Source organism: Oenanthe melanoleuca, chromosome 1A (assembly GCF_029582105.1).
Source record: "Oenanthe melanoleuca isolate GR-GAL-2019-014 chromosome 1A, OMel1.0, whole genome shotgun sequence".
Lineage (NCBI taxonomy): Eukaryota > Metazoa > Chordata > Aves > Passeriformes > Muscicapidae > Oenanthe > Oenanthe melanoleuca.
The window spans coordinates 28365796-28387380 of NC_079334.1; the positions used below are offsets into that span (position 1 = coordinate 28365796).

A 21585-nucleotide genomic window follows, 5' to 3' on the forward strand; every position below is an offset into this window, starting at 1 on the left:
TCACTTTCTGTAGCTTTTATTTCCAATCAAAATTAACAGCAAAGTTATCTTCATTATCGGTCTTTAGGAGGATTAGGATTCTTGCGTCTTCTATGATACCTTAAAGAAAAAAAAAAAAAGGTTGCAGTGAGTGCAGCTGTGGACAGGCTTTATTTTTGTGGTATTTCTGCTCCCAGTGAGTGATCTGAGGTTACACAAGGAAGTGAAATACAAGATACATGAGTACAATCCATCACCACTCATTAGATGTCATCTCTGTTGTTTGTGGAGTTACATAATGCTACTCATTTCTATTGCTACATCTGCTAGAAGCACGCAATAATCCAATCAGTTCTACAGCTGAATAGGCACAAAGGCTGCTGTTTATTCTTAATCCTTTGTGTGAAGTTAATTTTATTACATGGTCAGCCTTGCCTTTGGCTAAAACGATTTACATAGAACAAAGATGGTCAAAGGAGCTAGCCATGCCAGACTGTATGTTAAATAGTGTAATATTTTGCAGAAAAACTGAAAAACAAATTCCTCAGAACAAAAAATTATCCATACTTTTGTCTTAATTATGCATGCTAAACAAGGCAGATCCTGTCTGATCTTCATCAAAGTGACAGCTACCCTTTGGTCATAAAAGTTCTACAATTCCATTCCTTGTATCTACTCCCAAAGTATATTAATTAAAAAGTTTTCTGTGAACAACAAAATTTGCCTGTATTATGTCTCCATAGATATAAAATTAGCAGCTATCAAAAGATGGCATAACATGGAGTAGAAGGGAGCAACACACCAGAATGCTGCTTGTTTACATTAGTATACCTGAATGTCCAGAGTTCCTCTTTAATCTCAGTCATGTATATGTGCACCTCTCCTCCTCCTCGACTTCTGAATACAAGGCACACTAAAGAGAACTTTTCACCATTCCAAATGAAAAACCTCTACTACTCTTAAGTTTGAGAATCATCCTCCCACTGAGATTGCTAAAGAATAGGCAATGCATATTTCCAAGCTGCATTTGGTTATGTCCATTGAGGGTATTTTATATGCTAGATTCTGTTATGGAACTTTAGTAAATGACTCGATGCAGTATCTAACTGGATGCATAAGAAATTTCTACATTGTCACATATTTTACAAAAAAAAAAGTGGCAAAGTCTATTAAAAGATCAATGTTAAAAACGCCCCTCATTAAATACAGTCTTCCATCTACTCAAGACTGCATTGAAAATTTAGCCCAAATACTAGAGGTATCTCATGTGACATGACTCATCTTAGGTTGAATCTGGTCATTCAATTATTCCTGTATTTTCCTTTACTTCCAAAAGGAACAAACAAAGCAAAAAGAAAATACTTACTGTCCCACAGGATACCAGCGATGTTTTGTTGTGTAAAACATTTTGCTGAGCTCTTCAATTGTAGGACCTCTACTGTTCTTTAGCTCTTTTTCATTCAATCTGGATTTTAAAACTTGATCAAGGTTTTCTTCTTTATTATTCACAGGATATGGCCGTGGTATGGGCTAGCAAAACAGTAATGTGTATATATGTCCTGTTTCTCCTTGTTTTATTTAATTGAGAATGTCAAAAAGCCAAGCTACATAAGAGTAATTTGTAATGCTATCTAACAGCTGAAACAAAAAAAACACAGAAAAATACCTGCAATTGCACTGGCTGTTTATTGTCCCCACCTTCCTGTGGAGCCAATGTCTAGACACATCTATTTACCCTAGGTGCTACAGCTGATGACCCTACCCCTAAAACCAGTGTTCTTGTAGTCATTGTTGCAGATCTCAATCTTACAATTCACTAGCTGAATCATCAGCTTCAGTTCTACTAACACAAAAGCATCCACACTATTCCCAGTCAGTATTCATACCAAATGAATAAAAACATCTTTTAGAGGACATGTACTTTGAGAAGAATGTTATTTCCTATTTATTTTATGCAACAGGTAAGACCAAGTTGTTTGTTTTCAATTGGAAACATAACTACTACCACTATTACAAATATTTTTCCTTATTTTAGCCCTTTACACCTGTTTTTCTTGAGGTATGTGCTACTGAGAGATTTAAAAATACTGCTATGTAACTTGAGGAATGAAGTGCTAAAATGGTTTAGGTTTCAATGGAGAATTTTCACATTGGCTACTTCAGCAACACAGCTGCCAGCTGCAGTATTTTACTAGAACGTGAGAACTGGAAATTTAAACAAAAAGTGTACACCAGAAAAATTTATCTTGGTGTTAAACCACAACACTAGATTTACTTTCATCAATGTAAAGAACACACTGAAAGTACTACTGATAGATAAAAATCAATATTTAAAGTTCTTTGTGGCTTTTATGAACTCAATGCTGAATGGAATTTAAAGTTCAAGTTGAAAATAGTAGCAGCAGTATTTCTTTGTATTCTCTTGCCCAGTAGGACATGTGAGCCATAACCTGCATTCCAATCATCCTCTCTGAGTAGTACTTGCATAGACAGACACTATTTTCTCTGTAGTGAACAAGTGTTTTAGTGCCTTGTTTAATTCTACTGGAGCTACTGTATGCTGTGATATCTGAGCTTTTCTCACTCTGCAACCTTCCCTCAATTCAACTAAAAATAAATTCCTCCTTGTGGAAGCAGCTATATCAGTCATTTACTTCACAGATGCATTGATCACATACTGAAAAGTATTTCTAATTAAAAAGATGCTCTAAAGACTCAAACCTATAATGTCTTTACGAGAGTAAGAAATATAAATGTGCACACTTGGACATACTTTTGTATGCTCGTATGGAATCTCAAGCGAAGGGTGATAGCAGACAATTGTCTTCGAATCGGATGTCACTGCAAGTTCCACTTTGCTATTAAAAAAAACCAAAAAAACTCATAACTTTCAGAAGTACTGAACAACTGAGCAGCCCAAGTCTCAAAGAAAACTGGATTTGACTCTGTATCTGTGAATTCTTAATAATCTTCTATAAAGTAAGGGTCATAAATATTTGATCCAAACCAACAATTTTTTGTTTCCTCGGTCATCTTCCTTTTTCTTTTTTGATGGAGATGAAAAAGGGCTAAAATAAATTATTAAACTAGCTGGAAACATGAGTTGGGAAAAAAAAATCTTAAATACTTAAATAGTTGCATATAAAACTCTAAACAGATGGGGATAATGATCTCTAAGACAACATGCCTTTAGAAGATGAATGGCATCTGTAATGAAATAACAGGAAACAAAGCAAAGTTTGGGGTTCCAAATTTTCTACCACATAAAAAATGCTGAACAAGAAGTTGTACTGAGAGTTTCATTGTGAGAATGTAACTTTTCTCACCTACCTTCCCCTTCCCATGACACATTAAGCTTCCTAAAACTGTGGCTGACATTAATTCAATGTTTCTCACTTGATTTGTATAATTTTTCCCCATTTCTACATAGGTTTCCAATGCAGCAGCACAAAAACACCTGGAGTTTGTCTTAACAACAAGCATCAATGGAAATGACTACTCTAAGCTAATTTTGTTCTTCCACAAACAAAACTGCAGGGGTACTGGGGGTCATCAATATGTTTAGAACAAGTCCTGCATAACTTTTCATCACATTGAAACATTAACTTCACAATCATTACTATCAGAGACAGAACTTTAGCTCAAATTATTACATATATCTAATATTGGCAATAGATGTGTATGATGCTATTATATGATGACTTGATGGCAGAGAGACAGTAGCCCTGGAATAAACATTACATGAAAAGGCCACACATCCAAGCACGTTTACATACCAATTGTAGTCGTCAGGGAGAACTGAGTATGTAGATTTCTGGCAAGCACGAGACAGAGCTCCATCTGTAATAAAAACCCAAACAGAAACAAGAAGAGCTGTGCCCAATTAAGAACGTTTTCAATTTTCAATCTGTTTCAAGTCTTAATCAGGGATTATAATCACATTCAATTTTAGAATAACAAAATCTAAATACTGTCTAAATAGAAGTTCATTTTAGTACACAGCTCTCTGGCAGCCCAGTCAAAAAAGCATAGTATGCAGGCAGCTATGACCTATACTTACCACCCTAGTTTCATTGTTTTCCTGAGTAAAATCACTATATGAAAAAAATACCTATAGAATTCACCATTAGGAAATATCCTTCATATATGTAAAGACCATTACCTTATGACTTAGAGGGAAGATCATAATTCCATTCAAGCAATATTTATTATAAAAATCAAAAGGATCTGACTGGTTATGTAGAGAAATGTCTTCCTCATGAGGACAGCCAACCAGGGGGATTGAGACCCAGGCAGGTTTGTGAGTTCTCTGTTCTTGGAGATTTCAAAGACCCTGCTTTGAGCAGGAGCTTGGATCAAAAACTACTCAAAGTCCCTTCCCCATGGTTTGAGTCTCATTTTTTTTAATAGAGTCATAGAATAATTTAGGTTGGAAAAGACTTTTAAGAACATAGAGTCCAAATACAAGCCTAATATAAGGTATTCAACAGCCCCTCACACAGGAATCATCCTGTAGGCATTGCCTTCCACAACAATGCAGGTATATAATGCAGGTAATGTAAGGCGGGCCTGGCATGTGCCTGGAGTTAACTTCCACCAAGAACCCCCTTCCTTTATTGCTGGAACCTGACAAATCCACATGGAAGTTTCTGTATCCACTGATGCTTTTTCAATAACTATGCTTTTAGAACAGAATTATGACCACAAGAAACAAGCCTTCACATGTTCTGAGCTTTCTGTTAAGTCATAAAAAGGTTTCAACTTTATCTGACATTATTTTATTTAGACCATCTTTTAATACAAATAGGATTCTTCATGGCTGCTTCTGACAGAGAGAGAGAGCATTCACTGTGTCAAAACTGAGAGGGCTGAAAACCAAGAAGAAACTTTTGTGTAGCTATTTTCTGCTTAGAAATGTTTTAGATGCAAATGCTTAAATTCCAAATTACTGTTAGCATTTCCACTCTTCAGTTCTTCTAATTAAACTATTCTTAGTTATTAAGCAGTTGAGTTCTGGTAAATTGCAACTAGTTTGTATTTCTTCCTAAAATTTCTTTCCCTTCCTTGCTCACTTACCTCTAAAATGTAATATGTCTATTTTATTTTCTCCATTACTGTCTTTTCTACCACCTTATCTTCCCTGTGTCTTTATTCTGACATCTAAAACATGGACAAAAATCTAAGAAATAGTACTGCCTCTTTCTACTTGTTCTCTGTTTATGTTAAGTAATGAGATTTTACTGTAGCCCTTCCTCAGCACTTTTTTAAGTCTGAAAAAATGAATTAAAACCTTCAGTGATAATCAGTGGCAAGAAGGGTAGTATTTACAAGCTAACCAATAAATTTGGGGAGCATCCTATTTGGACCATGAAGGTTTTAAAAGCACAAAAAAAGAGAAAAAACCAATAAAGATGTCCTTTAGATTACTATTAGACTAGAGCACAGACTAACAGACTAGATTCTGTTCAAACAGAAAAATCACTTCCATGCTTCCATTACTTTAAACAGTACAGGAAAGAGGATCTCAAGAAACAAATTTTAATATAGGACTTGCACCATTTCATCATTACTTACTGTGCAGTGGGACCTGCTTACAGGCTGCTACTGAACGCATCCAAAAGAGGCTGGACCATGCAGTTCTAAGTGACATTGCCATGTTGACAGCAGAGAGGAAACCAGTCCTGGACAAGATGGGACTCAAAGAACTTCTCTGCAGAACACTCTCTGAAAGAAGCCAGTTTCGTAACTATTCAGTATACAAAAGACTAACAAATTTCATGACTACTGTAAGGAAAAATAACATTTGCGCAAAATAATTCTTCGATTGTTAATTCTTCATAATTGTCAATTGTTTAGAAGTCCTTATCACTTAAGATAATGGTACCTGTCTCCCTAACAGTCCAAAGTAGCACAAGACTTTATTTATCGAGAGGGAGTCTTTGAAGCTTTTAAAAAGCTTCTATGCCTTTGCCTTCTGACAGGCTTTTCTACTGGCACTCACCCACCAAAAATTTGCATTCTACCTTCTGCACACTCCATAAAATTACTTTTCTTGAAATATGCTTTTCTTGTTCACAATGCTGAGATCATCACCCAGTACAAAAATAGAAGTACTTATAAACTACACTTGTTGTAAATAAACTCACTAAATGCAGTTGGTTTTATCCATCTCAAAAGCAATGCACCTAAAAACTCAGAAAGACCATTTAGAATACCTTAAATGTTACCCAAAATTTCACAGAAGCAGAAAAAGATCTTATATTTTCATTGTCTACTGAAAAGAAAATGCTTTAGAGACTTATAACGAAACTTAGAAAAATGTAACTGAAAACAGTTTAAGGACATATACATAAAAAAGGAAACAAGAACCCTTTAAAAGTACTTCATATTTTGTGCTCCAAAGCTTCACCAGAAATTCGCATTTTCCAATTTCGTCGTATAATTATTCAGTATTCTTTATATCTGTGCCAATGCTGCTGAAGTTAGGGGAACTCCAACACCTACAGAGCTGCTCATAACTTGCCCTCAGAAGCTCATTAACAAAAAGGGTGAGAGGAACCGGACCAAGGACAGGGGTCAGGCACCAGCCCGCTCCCGGCCCCACTGCGGGGACACTCCAGTTTGAACGGGAACAGTCCCATCCCTGAGACAGCGCACAGGACACTCCAACGCGTGGGCCAGCAACACGCGGGGACACAAAACCTGAGGCTTAGAATGAAAGACGATATTTAGCATTAAAAGAAGATCAGTAACCCGTCAAAGCAAGCAAAAGGGTACCCGTTATAGAGTCCCGAGCGTGCCGCACAGGGCGCAGCCCCTCCGAAAGCGTGCAGAGCCCCTGCCCGGCCTTGCCCCGCGCTCCCCGCGGGCACTGCGGGCACCGCCGGCCCCGCACCAGCCCCGCCGGCGGAAGCGGCGCCGCGCGCCCCTTCCGGCTCCGGCTCCGGCGGCGGCTCGGCCCGCGGCACGCCGGGACTCGTAGTGCGGGCGGCGGCGGGCACCGGCACCGCCTCTCCTTCCGCCCTCAGCGCTGCTCCGGCAGCGGCCAGGAGTCCCGAGCCGCTTCTTCAAAGTATGGTGGCAGGAAGGGCTAGGCCCTTCCTAGGCCCCTGCTAGGGAGAGCAAGCGGACACACAAACACAGATTCACCGGGTCAGCTAGGTTGGAAAAGACCTCTGAGATCATGTCCGATCATTTCTTGAACACCTCAGTGATGGTCACTCCACCATCTCCCTGGGGAGCCTGTTCCAATGTTTAACAGTCTTTCCTGTGGAGGAATTCCTCCCCTGGCTTGAGGCCGCTTCCTCTGGAGCTGCTGTACACAAAACCCCAGATTCATTACCTGATGTGCAACAAGCCAATAATTAGCCAGTACGGACGCCACGGGTTGTCCAACCAACATCTTATTACAACCTCTTTTCAGGCGTTTGTACAGAATGATGAGGTCCCCCTGAGCCTCCTCCAGGCTAAACACCGCCAGCTCCCTCAGCTGCTCCTCACGGGACCCGTGGTCAAGCACTCACTGCTCGCTCTGGTGGTCCCCGCGCTGGGAGCGTTCTGGGAGCTCAAACCCACCGTGGAGGCACTGAGACAACCTCGGCACTGGCAGCAGCTGTTCAGCTGAGGGAGAGGGCACAACGCCCCAGCAACAGGCAGCAGTGCACCTGCCGGTCCTGGGAACATGCCATAGTCTTATATTAGCTGCAAAATAACCCCCTCTAATCCCATAATTCGAAGGGACATCTCTACATTATTGGTTATTTCACAAGCTTGCAAGCATAGCCTGCTTGCTTTCCAGGTTAAATTACACAGTGGCTGCAGCAGCTTCCTCTGTTCAGCCAGCCAGATCTTCACAGTACCTGCAATACTCTTCTATAGAAAAGGCCTGTGGATGAAATTGCATGTTTCCAGTATTCAAGGCGTACAGAAAACTCACCTGAATGTCCCAGGCACACTGCTGCTTTGGAGCTGCTTGCTGTACTCCTTTCATAGACTGAGTCAAAAAGCATTTCAAAGACAAGGTTATATTTAGACAACAATGATAAAAGACAAAAAGAAAAGACAAAAATCAAATGTCTGACCTGCTGCTCAAGTATCTGAAATGGCTCCACCAATTGATGTATTTACACATCCATGAAGCCTCTAAGTCACATCAGCAGACTGTCACCCTTTTGGAGATTCTTGGATTGTGAAGGCTGCAACCTCTTCCAGATATCTTCCAATGATTGCATCTTTTGTGGTACTGCAATTTTGTGCTGTCATCAGTGAAAACTTCACAATTTTCAGTGATACTTAACTTTGGTCTGCACTTGCAGAGTTATAGTTGATAACTTCCAGCAGTATAGCAGAAGGACAGCCAAAAATCAGTAGTCAAGAGCAGATCACTCCTAGTAGTGCTGACAAAGATTTCTTCTTGAGTATTTTTCTATACAGAGGAAGCTGGAAGACATCCATTTTGGGGCTCCTTGCAACATTAAATTCATTGCACCACAGTAAAAGGGAGCAGAGATGGGCCAAAATGTTTTACGTGGTACTTAGAGAGATGCAAGCAAGGTGAGAAATCATAGCTCTACTACAAAGCTCCTCCAGATTTGTGGAGATAAACTCACTTTGTCATTCCAGCAAGTTTCTGTGTGCAGATACAGAGGCATCTGATCTGGGCTCATGCACCAAACAGAAGCAACACAGTTCTGTGTATTTTCTGCTGTATTTTCTACAAGCTTATGATTCCCACAAGGAAATCCTTGTACTAGGATGATGGCAGCATCCTATACAATCAAACAATCATCCAATACAAGCAAGACAGTCGTTCTACTGATGGACAAATAAAACACTTTGAGGATTTTAAACTCAAGGACAGTGCTGAAAAAAATAAAATTACAATAAACTATCTGAAACAAGTGCACTCTGGAAATTAAAAGAAAGGAATGAATCTTCATTTAAAGAGCGAGCTTCAGGAATATCTTGTCCATAGGCATAGTGGGGGTAAACAGAGTTATTTCAAAGTCAGTCTTGCCAGGAGCAGTTTGTGACAACGTGGAAACGGCTCAGGATTCTTGACTTTCTCCTTGTAAGCTGCAGTGTGACACACCTGTATGCAAATGCAGTGTGCTACTTGTGTGTGTTTGTGTGTGAACCTCTGACAATCACATTAGGCCTGATTTCCTTCCTAGAAAATATTAAGTAAAATTAAGGCTTCTCTGGGTTTTTTTGAAGATGCTTATGAATTAATTGTCATGGCTTCTTTTAAAGATTGCCTAAACTCAGAGATGATGATGACTGTGGTTTTCAACTCTGATTCTTAGCTGCTTTCTCAAAAGGGTATTGTTCACCCATCAGGAGACAAAAATTCTCTGCTGTCCAGTGGAAAACTTGAAGTTAGCTCCCTTCACAGCTGGAGATCACTGTAAATTTCACCTGTTTTTCTCCAGTGGAAGACACTTTCTTTCACCTTCTCTATATGGAGTGGCAACTCTTAAAAAAAATTAAAAATCTCCCTAGCCCCTTAGAAATTGTCTTCCAACAAAAAATATTAAAAATTGATATGCTTGAGTATATTAGTCATGTTTATAAGACTTCTGTGATGCTCCTACATTACTGTTTCCTACATCAATTTATTTGCTTTAATAAGGACAATTTTCTACTCTTCAGTGCTGTATGTACTTCCTGAGGACCGCATACAGACACACTTGCAGATATGTGTGCACTCCTCAGACACAAGTGCGAAAAAGTAGAGTTTCCAATGTTCCTGATGAATTTGACCAACAAGTCCTCCTAATAGTGGGATTTTATAGGCTGGCATTGAGTTGTTAACAGCTAAGAAGCTAATTCATTAACGAGATTGTAAAGATCAACAAAAGCTTTAATTTGAAGCTACGTCTGTACTGCTTGTTTTCAATGACATATTTTTTTTTTTTTCAGTAAGGATTGTATTCTGGATATCTGCACTTTTACAACATCCCCATAATGGCAAACTTGTAACTTAAATCCTAGTTCTAAAAAGTTGCAATTGAAGGTGCCACAGAACTTTATTTTTATATTTTAAAAACTGAACCACATACCCTGTTAAGCTTCCAGGCTATTTTTAGGTGGTTTCTATAAAAAGATTTTTAGGAGATAGTAGATGAGGTCTACCCCCCTCCCTGACGCATAATGTTCTGCAAGTGTATTCTTAGCTGCATGTTCTGACAGATTACAGCTTTCTAAAGGGAGATGGGAATTGCTTAAGGACAGCTCGGAAGCGTGACTACACATTTCTCCAGCATGTCTGGAGATGGGGTTATTAATAACTGCCAAGGCCCTTGCTTGCCTCAGCACCTTGTAGACAGCAGAGGGGAGAGTCACTCAGTCTGTAGTGGCTCAACAGGAAGGCTGTTCTCTCCATTACCTGTGGAGCTACTATGGAGGATCCTGAGTTTCAGACCTCTGGGGCTTCATGTCTCTGGAAACCTGGAAAGTTTTGTTTCTAGGTTGCTCTCTAACTGAAGATAAACTGTCAACTGCTCTTACTCCAACAGTCAATTACAAACTTCTCCAGGAAATGCTCTAACTGATCAGACGGTTGAGCTGTAGTTAGGCTGCAGACTGTGTAGTAATGAGGGCAGGACTATGTTGGTTGGCTCTGTTTTAGAAGAACACATTTATAAATCAGAGGTATCATCTGCACTGGTGTGGGTTTTGTGTGAGCAGTTGCAAACACACTCACAGCCCTTCTGAGAAATGGAAAATTGGGACCTGGCTGTTCTAGCTCTTTTCCTGCATTAGCATATTTAGGAAATTGTTACTTAGGAAAATCATTCAGGTTAGATCATTAGCAAATTGAATATAATACACTTTTTTTTTTTCCTAGAAACCAATGTTTCAAATTATTCCTAGGAATAAGCATTTGGTTTCCTTTATTTCCTTTTAAATTGGCAAGGTACTACACAATCATACCTAGAAGTGGACCTGAATTTGTGAATGGATGGATGTGTTTCATTGCAAAGGATGTGTCTTAACAATAGGATGGATGGGTCTCCACCCTGAAATGCTGTATCTTAATTTCTATGAGGTTATCCTATAAATGTAGAAATCAAATTTCTATTGAGATATTGTAGTTAGTAATGGTCTTAATTCTCAAGTTTTCTCAAGTTATATTGCAGACAGATAGATTTCTATGTTTTAAGTCAATCTGTAAACACCAAGGCTTATGTCAGTAGGCCCTCTTCATTCTTTAGCATATCTCACATCATTTCATCACTGGTCCATCCTATTACTGCGAAGAAGGAAGCTGAAACTGTAAATAACAGATGACAAAACTAAAGTGCCTCAGCAGTCATACGCAGCCTAAATAATTGGTGTTCCTGTTGATTACCATAGTTCAAGGAAACAATATTATATCTCTATTCAAGCAGTCACTTAATGAAAAATATCAAAAATAACAAAAAAACCCAACAAAATCAATCAAAATCATAGCAACTCTTGTGAAAATACTGTGGGATTTACTGAACATTTCTAATATAAAATTTGGAGTATTCATTCTGTATGTGTACACACATACATCTGGTTTTTGCTGTAGAACATTTTCTACAATACTTGGCAAAAATACAGAAATGCTTTTATGCAAAAACAAAGAATCTGGGGTTTGAAAGAGTTGTAATTACAGTGAAACTTCTATAAGATTGCAAAGAGGGATAGGAGGAGGAAATAAGATTAGTCAGCCATAAGCTCAGCTGGCCTGGATGCATCCACTCAGTGAGTAATTTGATGACAGCAGAAGCTATCACAGGAAGATGGTCAGCAGCTGTATTGAATTGTTTTGGGCGTATTAATTGCCTAATTGCAATTACTTCTTTACCTTTCTTGCCTATAGTAGCATTATAAAACACTTTGTTGGTGAATAAGGTGGTTGCTTAACTTTGTTCTTGGAACCACTGTCATACCATCAAGCCTGTGGTTTCACACTATCCCTAATGCAGGGAACTATAGACATGCACTCCCTTAGGCATGGGTGCCTGGCCCCCTGTTTATGTCTTACCTGTACAGCACATTTGTGCTTTTGATCAGCTCATCTTAGGTGAGATCATGGTGTGAGCTGAGGGAACAGCAGTGTGTGGCAGAGGAGGAGGCAGCAGCTCTCTTTAGCAGCAATGCAAATGAAAAGTGGTGTGCCCTTGACATGAAACTACACACTCAATAACCACTGTGGAGGCAGACCTTGGTGGAGTTGGGCTGTAGGAGTGATTGCCCATTGGAATGGGGACCACAGGTGACAGTCTACAGTTGGTATTCTGGCGTAGCCAGTTTGGATGGCTTCTCTGACCCAATATGGATACTCGGGGATCTCTGCAGCAGTCCTTCTAGGAGCTAAAATGGCTTAGGGGAACAATCTAAATCTTTGTAGATATGATAACAGAAATCAAAGTTTTTGTTCACTGCCATCTTCTGATCAAGTGGACTTCAAAAGCCTTTTCATGAAAGAAGGCAGGAGAGGTGTAATGACAACTCCCAGGATGTGACAGATCACTTGTTGTGCAACAAAAGTTGTCAAAATGTAATAAGCCAGATTGACTTGCTGCAACTTCTGACTAAAGCAAAATTCCTGGTCTACGACACTTGAAAGGGGTCACTGAGTGTAACACTGATGAGCATTTATTTAAGCCAACTCTGCTTCACTCTGTCTCACAGACTTTCAAGAAACTGAGTGGCATCATACTCCCATAGAGCCTACACTCACATTTTGGCCCATGTTTTCTTCCATGTATGCTAGTCCTTTAATGGACAGTATTCTGGGAGAAAAGTAAAAAAGAGGGAAAAAAAAAAAGAGGGTGAAGGCAGAAACAAAGAAAGAGAAGTAATTCAGCACACACTGTAACAAAATACATAATTTTCCAATTACTTTTGTCTTGAGGGTATGGCCCAGTGACGATGCTTTGATATCTAAATAAGTGTTGGAGTCATGGAGTCTTTCTTTGTTTTAAACCAGAAGAAAACACTGGACAGGGAATCACATGTACATAGGGTTCTATTTCTGGCTGTGCTGCTGTCCCGTTGAGTAACCTATGTGAAATTAGTTCATCTTTCTGTGCTTTTATTTCCCATAAATAATGGTGTGCATTCTTAGATGTTACTATTACTATGCAGCTGTAGTAATGTATATAATGTAGTATGCTTGTGCAGTAATTATACTCCAGTTTTTACAATATTCCTCTTTCTGCTGCGAAAGAAGGAGATCCACTAACCAGGTGTTATTAAGACAAAGATCACAGAATTGTTTGGGCTGGAAGATCCTATTTCCAACCTCCCTGCCAAGGCAGGGTCACCAGAAGTAGGTGGAACAGGAACATGTACAGGTGGGTTTGGAATATCTCCGGAGAAGACACAACCTCCTCCGGCAGCGTGTTCCAATGCTCTGCCACCTTCAATATCAAGAAGCTCTTCCTCATGCTGAGGTGGAACTTCTTGTGTCTTGTTTGTGACCAATGCTCTTTGTCCTTTTGCTGGGCACCACTGAAAAGAGTCTGGCACTATTCGCTTGACACCCACCTCTCAAATATTTTTATGTATTAATGTGATCCCTTCTCAGCCGTTTCTTCTCTAGACTAAATAGGCCCAGCTCCCAGTGTCTCCTCGTTGGAGAGATGTGCCAGACCCATTATCACCTTTGTGGCCTTTTGCTAGACTCTATCAGTATCTCCTTGTCTTTCACGTACTGATGTTCTGAGATTTCTAAGATATCTTTGAGACAGATTTAGGGACACTCACAGGAGCTAGAGGTCAGGGAGGGGCAGACGTTTCGCGCTGGCAGCGCAGGCCCCGCTGCCGATGGCTTCACTCAGTCCGTGCCGGGCGCTGCCCCCACACTCCGATCCCTCTATCCTACATTTCCCGGCGCCGCGCGCGCAGGGCGGCGCCGCAGGAAGCGCGGCGCGGGTCTTTCCGGCCGTGCGCGCGCCCCGAGCGGAGGCGCGCCCCGAGCCTGCACCGACGAGACAAGATGGCCGGGCTGCCCCGCAGGATCATCAAGGTACGGCCGCGCGCCCCGCCCGCCGCGCGCCGCTCCGCCAGGCCCCGCCGGGGGCGCCGGGCGCGCCGGGCCGGGGTCCCGCGCCGGGAGTAGCGCTGCGCCGCGCCGGGCGCCGCTTCCGGTGCCCGGGAGCAGGGCCGCGCTAGGGCAGGGCCGCTCCCCGGCCTCCCTCCGCCCCTGCTGGGCGAGGGGCGCCTCGCCGCCGCCCCGCCGCGCCCCCGCCGCGCCCCCGCCGCTTCCCGCCGCCGCCGCGGGGGCCGCCGCGCGCTGTGTCGGCGTGCGCGGGCGGCGGGAGCGGCCGGGCCCTCCTGGCGGCGCGGGCCCGCGCCCATTGCGGGGATTGCCCGGGCGGCGGCGGCGCCCCACGGCCCCCGGTGCAGCCGAGCGCTGGGATCCGCGCACCCTTCGGGCTCCGAAGCTCGGAAGACACCGGGCCCGCCCCTCCCCTGCCTTCTGCCGGCCGTGCGGCTCCTCAGCGGGGGCTTCCCCCGGCGTCCCGGCGCGGCTCTGGGCGTGCTTGGGCCGGGGGAGGGCGGCGGTGGCGCGGCGCTCGGCTTCCTCCTGTGCGGTGAGAGGGGCGAGCCACAGCGAGCGCTTAAACCCGGGCTACAGCGGCGTGCGCTGTGCGGGACATTGGCGCCGGTGTGCGCCCTGGGACAGCCCGGGTACTGCTGCGTTTGCTTGCAGGGATCGGCTCTTACCCTACTAGCGTGTCGTGCTGGCGGTTCGGTATCATGTTTCGGCTTTGATTTGCCAAGCTTTGCAAGGGCTCTTAACTTTGGGTGCTTCCAGCAGATCCTCCGAATTCAGTTTTAGCTTAAGACTTGAGTAATTTGGAGTCACTTACTGGAGATACAGGTAGCTGTACTGCAAGCTATGAAAACACAGCTCAGTCCTGTAGCTCACGTGGTTGTTCCTCCTGCGCTGGTGTCTCCTACTCGGTTTGTAATGGTGAGAATTGAAGCCCTCAAATGGGTGATCATTCTATTAAAAAAATTATTACGTGACTCCAGTAAGGTTTGTTAGCCCTCGTAGGAAATGACAGCATCCACATAGCATGTTACAGTGAATGGGTTTTCATTTATAACGCTGTGAAGCTCTCTCTGTTGGTAACCATTGTAGATAAAAGATTCTAGGAAGTGTAAAGAGTGAATGAAAAATTGTAACTGTTTTGTTTGAGAAGTCAGGTTATCAAGTGATGAGGTAAAGTAAGGCAGGGGTAGCATTTATCTTCCGTGAAATAGAACTAAACTACGTTTGGTGCTCAGAATTGTAAGCAGTAAAAATAAAGAAGACCAATCTTAAGATTTTGACACCTATCCAGCTGCCTGTGTGCACAGCAGGCTAATCTGGATGTGTTTCAGGTGTGATAGGGAACAGTGATTCATAATACAGTGGAACTGGTATTTATCACAGACTTGCAGTAAGAGCTCAGTCATGAGGCTGGTGGCTGCATTAAATTTTCATTCTTCTTGACAGTTCCCCAGAATACAACTGTGAAGTGTACCCATTTATTTATTATGCTGGTGCATAAGTTTTGTTCTTGGTGCTTTTGTTTTCTTTGTGCTTTTCTAGAAAAAAACTGCTGGCACAATTTACACAACTCACTCAAAGAGATGTGGTGATGTAGGATTGTTTCTTTTCCTCCTGGAGAAGAAAGGTGGAGGGCAGAAGAGAGTCCTAGAAACTCCAGATTTTCTATGAAGGATCCCCCTTAGACATGTGGTGGGTTGGGCATTTCCGTGCGTGCATTGTAAGTTGTCTGTAGGCTGTCTAGAGCTTTTAAATCTTGGCTTGGTTCTGTTGGATTACCAGCTCTTCAGCTCCTGGGCTGTGCATGCCTTAGGTTGCCACATGTGTCTATGATCTAGGACTTGACTACAGGACTAGTTACTACAGCCTCAAAAATGTGCAAAGTCATATTTTGAAGTATCACAGCTGAAGAGGTGTGGACCCAGAAATATGCCTGCTTAAGTCTTCGGGAGTCTTGAGTGAGAGTTATTTTGAACTTTCCTATCACACCAATTTTGATTTTAGTGTTAAATTTCTTATTCTGGATGGCTTAGAGGGAGGGGAGGGAGTGGACTCAGTTGCTAGTGAGGATTTGAAAGATCAGGAAAGGAGATGGAAGAGAGAGATAGGAAAGAGCTGAGTAACGGTAAAATAACTCCAGTAAAGAAAATTAAATCTTCATGTTATACACAGTAATAAATTTTATGATAAGTAAATGGCTTAGGTTACTTTTAGGAAAAGCCCTTCTCCCTTTTCGTCACACGTACCCTTTGTGTTGCCATCCAGGAGAGACCTTCGGTGGCTGCTTGGGGCTAGGAGAGTGTATTTGGGCTGTAATGAAGTCCTGAGCCTGGCTGGCTGCTCCAAATGCGGTTGGCATTCCCTGTCTTGAGCGACTGCTGGCAGATGGCCGGGCTCTCAGGTTGACTTGCAGCCCTGTACTCCTCAGCCTGCATCTTTGCTATGCGCAGGCTGCCTTCCAGCCCAGGAGGAGAGCAGGAGCTTTCCTTCTCACTGCAAGAGCTCTGCTTATGTTTCCAATACTTTCTTCAAACTCAATGAAAAGGACAGCATAGATGTTGTAAAGCAGTTATTGCAGAAGATACAGAATTATTCCCAATTTGCTGTCCTCACATTATGTAGACTTTTTATTAAAGTGTGTGTGGAAATGGTCTGTAAGTTCAAAAGATTACTTCTTTAGAATTATGACTGTTAGAACATCATGAATTGTGAGTAGAAGACATTGATGTAGTTTTGAATCTTTAAAAACATAATCAGAATTGGAAAACCTTGTATCTTGTGAATAGAGAAGAGGTATTTCTGTTTTTTCAGCAGTTCAACACCAGGGGTCTTATGAGAATCATCTTGATAAAAAAATCTGTTAATGGAAGATAAAATTAAAATGTGTTATTGGCACATTTACATAAATGTGTGGTTTTGATTCTGTACTCTTTTCTAAAAAGTGACTATTTCAAGTATTAAAAGGTGAGCCTTTGCAACAGGCAATAAATAAACCCAGTGACTTTTACTTTCAAGCAGTCATTGCATCCATTCTTTTCTGTGTTGCAAAGTCACGTACCTCCAGTCGAGTAAGGAATTGAATTACATCTGAATTTTTTTCTTGGCTGACATTCAATCCACCTCATTACTATGTCAAGTGCAGTCAGAGTATGTGAATGGGATGGACAATATTGCCCATAGCATCTTTTAAAATGCTTTTTTCCCTGCTGTTTTCATCGCTGCAGTGATCTCATAATTCATGATTAGATGCACAGGTCTCTAAGTTGACTATTGTCAGTTGTTATTAGCTCTTCTGTTACTATCTCTGCAGCTGCTCCTATCGTGAAGTAACAATCTGAAGTAGTAGCTGAGACTCCTTCAGATTTTTTTTTCTAGTGGATTTATCAGTGTTAAATTACAGAGGCTTTGATTTCCTCCCCTGCACGATACTGTGGTGTTGTCTGAGATACGCATTCCTTGCTATTTACTGTGTGAAGCTGTTTCCATTATCTGCAGTAAACTCCTGCTTGCTATATTTTTTGAGACTCTGGGAACATTTGGACTGCTAGCTGCAAAATGCTGCTTCAAAATGTAAAATTTTAGGGAGGTTTTGTGGAGATTCTCTTGGTGTGTATGGTGCTAGGCACTTAGAGCATTCTATAGCCAGCCTTATATGTTTTAATATAAATCAGGTATTTAGCCTGCATCTCGAACTTTCTAGAAGTTCTTTAAAAGTATTACTGGCAGCCAGCTTGAAGTTTCTTACTTTTTCTTGAAAGCTGTGGGTTTTTGAGGCATGACTTCTATCTCCACATTAAAATTTAAGTCACTGCTACTTTTTGATTTCTCTGACATTTCTGGCCACTTTTTAATTTCCTAAGTAAAAAAAAAAATTAAAAAAAAAAGACTTGAGCTAAACCTAATACACTTTTTTGTGGTGTTTTGTATTTCTTTGGATAATGGTTAGGCACAGAAAACATTATTTGTGAAGAATGCCTTTCCTTAACACTTGTCAGAGAATGTAATGTCTTTTTGCAACTTGTATGCCATTTGAATCTTATGGATAACTTCACAATTGATAAAAGGATGAAAATTTTGGGAATTTTCAGAAATGTTTTTGTCCTGTTCTTAAAACCATCTTCTCCCTGCTCTTCCCCCTTTTGCCCCTGCCCCAAGCATAGAAAGGTAGAATAATACATGTGCTGTTTTGCAGCCCTCATTGAGTCTTCTTGCCAGGTCACCAATATGTAGCCTGGGCTGGCTGGGATAATGGGAGGGGTATACAGGCAGGTATTGGAAACTTTGCAGGACAGATGCTTTGTGCAGGTAGGAGAGGGAAGCTGAGAAGAAGGCTCAGGCATGGAGGATAAGAAAACTTTCCAGTTACATCTAGTCAGGTTAAGTTTTAAAAAGAAAATGTGGAGTCTTAATAACACATCTTTAAAAGGACACTGGGAATTTTTCACAACCTTTTCCTTAAAGAAGCTTTCAGTAGACCCTGTAGAATAAAAACTTAGGAAAACCCAAGCAAATAATTCAGATGGAGGCAATAATCCTGTTCGGACCATCTTGTATAATACTTGAGAACTTTAATGAGGCACAAACCTACAGTAAACCAATGGATTTTTATTGCTTTGCATGCAGCTGTTTTATACCATACATATCTGTTATGTTTAGATAGCATTCAGAGCACCATCAAAATTAGTTTTGTGTAATAGTACAAAACAAAATCACATTTTTGTAGTTACTTGTGACCAATGGATTAATAGTGAGAAGCAAGTTGCAAATTTTGCCATAGATGACGTGGTGGGTTGACCTCGGCTGGATGCCACTCTATCCCTCCCCTCCTCAGCTGAGCAGGGGAGAGAAAATACTGGCCCAAAGGCTCCTGGGTCAAGAGAATCACAGGGAAGGATCACATGCCCATTACAGCCATGGGCACAACAGACTTGACTTGAGGAAATGAGTATAATTTATTACCTATCAAATCCTAGTAGGTTAATGAGAAATTAAACCTAAATCTTAAAACACCTTCTCCTCCCACCTCACCCTTCTTCCTGGGCTCAACTTCATTCCTGATTTTCCCCTCTCTCCTACCCCTCAGCAGTGGGGGTTGTGTTCAATGCATCACACATTTTCACTGTTGCTCCTTCCTCCTTAGGGGCTGGACTCTGTATACTCTTCCCCTGCACCAGCATGGGGTCCCTCCATGAACTTCTCCAACATGAGTCCTTCTCACAGGCTACAGTGTCCGCTGTGGGTCCTTTCCTTCCCATGGGGTCACAGTCTCCTACGGGCTCATCCACATGTTCCAGCATGGGGTCATCCATGGGCTGCAGGGGACAGCCTGTGTCACTGTGGACTGCAGGGAAATCTCTGCCTCTATACCAGGAGTACCTTCTCCCTCTACTTCTGCACTGACCTTGGTGTCTGCAGAGTTTTGTTTTTACATAATCTTATTTCTTTGGCTGCTGCTTTTGTGGTTTTTTCCCCGCTTTCTTAAATACATTAGCTCACAGGTGCTACCACCATTGCTGATGGGCTCAGCCTTGGCCAGGGACAGGTCTGTCTTGGATCTGGCTGCCATTGGCTCTGTTGGACATGGGGGAAGCTCTGGCAGCTTCTCACAGAGGCACCTCAGTGAGCCCCCTCACTACCAGAACCTTGCCATGCAAACCCAGTATAGATAGCATTTGGACAGAAGCTCAATGTGAATTACTGTTTACATTAACCACACTTTGATACTTGACTCTACACCTTATATTAATGCAAGCCTCCAGTGCAAATGAGCTCCATCAGTGTAATTGCAGGAATGGTTTACACTCTTAGCTTAGTGAATTCAGTATGCTGTACTTTACAATAGCTGGAGATGCACCATGAAAAGCTCTATCTGTGCTATCACATAGATAATCCTTTAGGAATTTGCATAGGATCTCAGATTCACAGTTCCAAAATCCCATAATCTGCTGTGGAAAGTTCAAGAATGACCTCATTCTTGGGGGAAGAGCACTGCTGTCCTTAATATGCCCCTCTTGGTGTTACTGTTTGGCTACAAGGTCTTCTTTCAAGAGTGGGTAGATTTTTGTTTTGTTTTGTTGTTTTTGTTTTTCTTCTGAGAAGGCAGTGTTACTTGGAATACATTTGTCTTCATCTCATTGCAGGTGGTTTTGCAGTGGTAAAAATTGTGTGATGATGGGATTTGGAGAGCCAGAAGTATGTAAGAGGATTGTGAGCAATCCAGAGTTCATTCACAGTGCTTGCTTAGCAGAGTTGTAGTAGCAATTATGGACAACTGTCCATATATTGAGTACTAGTTAATGTTTTCTAAAACTGCTGTACCACTGTTTTATTCTTTCTTTTTTTTTTTACAGCTGATGCCTTTGATGTGTTGACACTTAGAACATATTTTCTTGCCTTTTTTTGGGGGATGGTGTTAGATACAGTTAGGGTTGGTGATTGGGTCTGGAAACCTGCAGGGTAGTAGAAGCTTTAGTGTGTAAGAGACACTAGCCTAGTAACGAGTCCAGGAAGCAGGAACATGTGGAATGCTGACACTTGGGGGTTATGTGGCAAGGAAGAGAATTCATGTGGAGGCTGGTTTTTGTCAACAAAAGTGTAGCCTTCTATTTATGATGTTTGACCCTTGCTTTACAGTTTAATGGGCTTTGCTGCTAATTCTTTTTAAACTTGTCCTAAAAGGTAAAGTTATTTTCAGAAGATTTTCTTCAATTACGTTATTTTACAGTGATATAATTTTAATGTAAACATTCTGAAATTTTTCTGACAAATGACATCTGCTTAGGTAATGAATTTATTTTCAGTAGTGCTGGTTACAGCTGGTTCTTTACATAGCTGTAGCTAATAAATTGATAGACCCCGGAAGAATTTGTGCCAAACTGTGATGTAATGTTATACTAAGTTTCAAATTAAGTCTTTGTAGTTTTCTGAAGCAGCTTTACCCCTATATGTAGAAAACAGTTTTGACTGACACGTTTCACTTTTTCCTACTGCCTTCCCTCAAAGCAAAACCGTGCATGCTTTGTTACCTTCTTGTGTTCAATTTATCACTCCTTGGTGAAGGAGATCAGTGTGATCTTCCCCCTTATTGCAGTCAGACAGGAAACAGTTGTAATTTGGCAAGTAATTATAACTTGTCACTGTGCCAATATAAAATCTTAGGTTTCTGTTTCATACCCCAAAATGAATCTGGACTATTGGATGTAGTTGGAAGGTAATGACATTGGTAACTGCAAGAGTTACCTGTGGTCAGAATGAAAATATGAAATTAATGATTCTGTGTGTAGTCTGAATTGAAATGCCTAAGCTGGTTATTGTACTTCTGTTTTTTGCAGAGAGCTGCACAAGGTGAAGAAGTTACCACCTAATGAAGTTAGCTTAACCAGAAGTTTGTGAAGTGATCAATCTGGCTCATTCTGTAGCAGCCTCCCAGTACCTGAAGTAGGCCTACAAAAGAGCTGGGGAAGGACTTTTTACAAGGGCATATAGGGATAGGACAAGGGGCATGGATTCAAACTGAAAGAGGGCAGGTTCAGATTAGATGTAAGGAAGAAATTCTTTACTGTGAGAGG

General features: G+C 41.6%; 2 protein-coding genes across 3 annotated transcripts in view; one reads left to right on the top strand and one right to left on the bottom strand.

The window, feature by feature from the left end:
- Positions 1-13981, bottom strand: MRPL42 (mitochondrial ribosomal protein L42). Of its 2 annotated transcripts, none has more exons than XM_056482020.1 (6): positions 13723-13981; positions 5554-5703; positions 3756-3819; positions 2753-2837; positions 1346-1509; positions 1-99 (listed from the first exon to the last, which is right to left on the bottom strand). In XM_056482020.1, exons 2-6 carry the CDS (start codon positions 5633-5635, stop codon positions 54-56), a joined length of 441 nt encoding a protein of 146 aa, XP_056337995.1. In that variant the 5' UTR covers positions 5636-5703; positions 13723-13981; the 3' UTR covers positions 1-53. The 2 variants fall into 2 exon arrangements, with proteins under 2 accessions (XP_056337995.1, XP_056337994.1); XM_056482019.1 differs by lacking the exon at positions 13723-13981 and adding an exon at positions 6757-6900.
- UBE2N (ubiquitin conjugating enzyme E2 N) overlaps positions 13883-21585 on the top strand; it is a 21503-nt gene continuing 13800 nt past the window's right edge. The window contains exon 1 of the mRNA XM_056482018.1: positions 13883-13984. Coding sequence (XP_056337993.1) covers positions 13955-13984 — 30 coding nt within the window. The 5' untranslated portion in view covers positions 13883-13954. The remainder of the gene's footprint in view (positions 13985-21585) is intronic.

Coding starts and splice junctions, on each gene's coding strand:
- MRPL42 (XM_056482020.1), bottom strand. CDS start 5,635: ATGGCAATGTCACTTAGAACTGCATGGTCCAGCCTCTTTTGGATGCGT. Junction 2,838..3,755: donor CTCCCTGACGACTACAATTG/GTATGTAAACGT, acceptor TTTTTTTAATAG/CAAAGTGGAACTTGCAGTGA. Junction 1,510..2,752: donor TTCCATACGAGCATACAAAA/GTATGTCCAAGT, acceptor CTGTTTTGCTAG/CCCATACCACGGCCATATCC.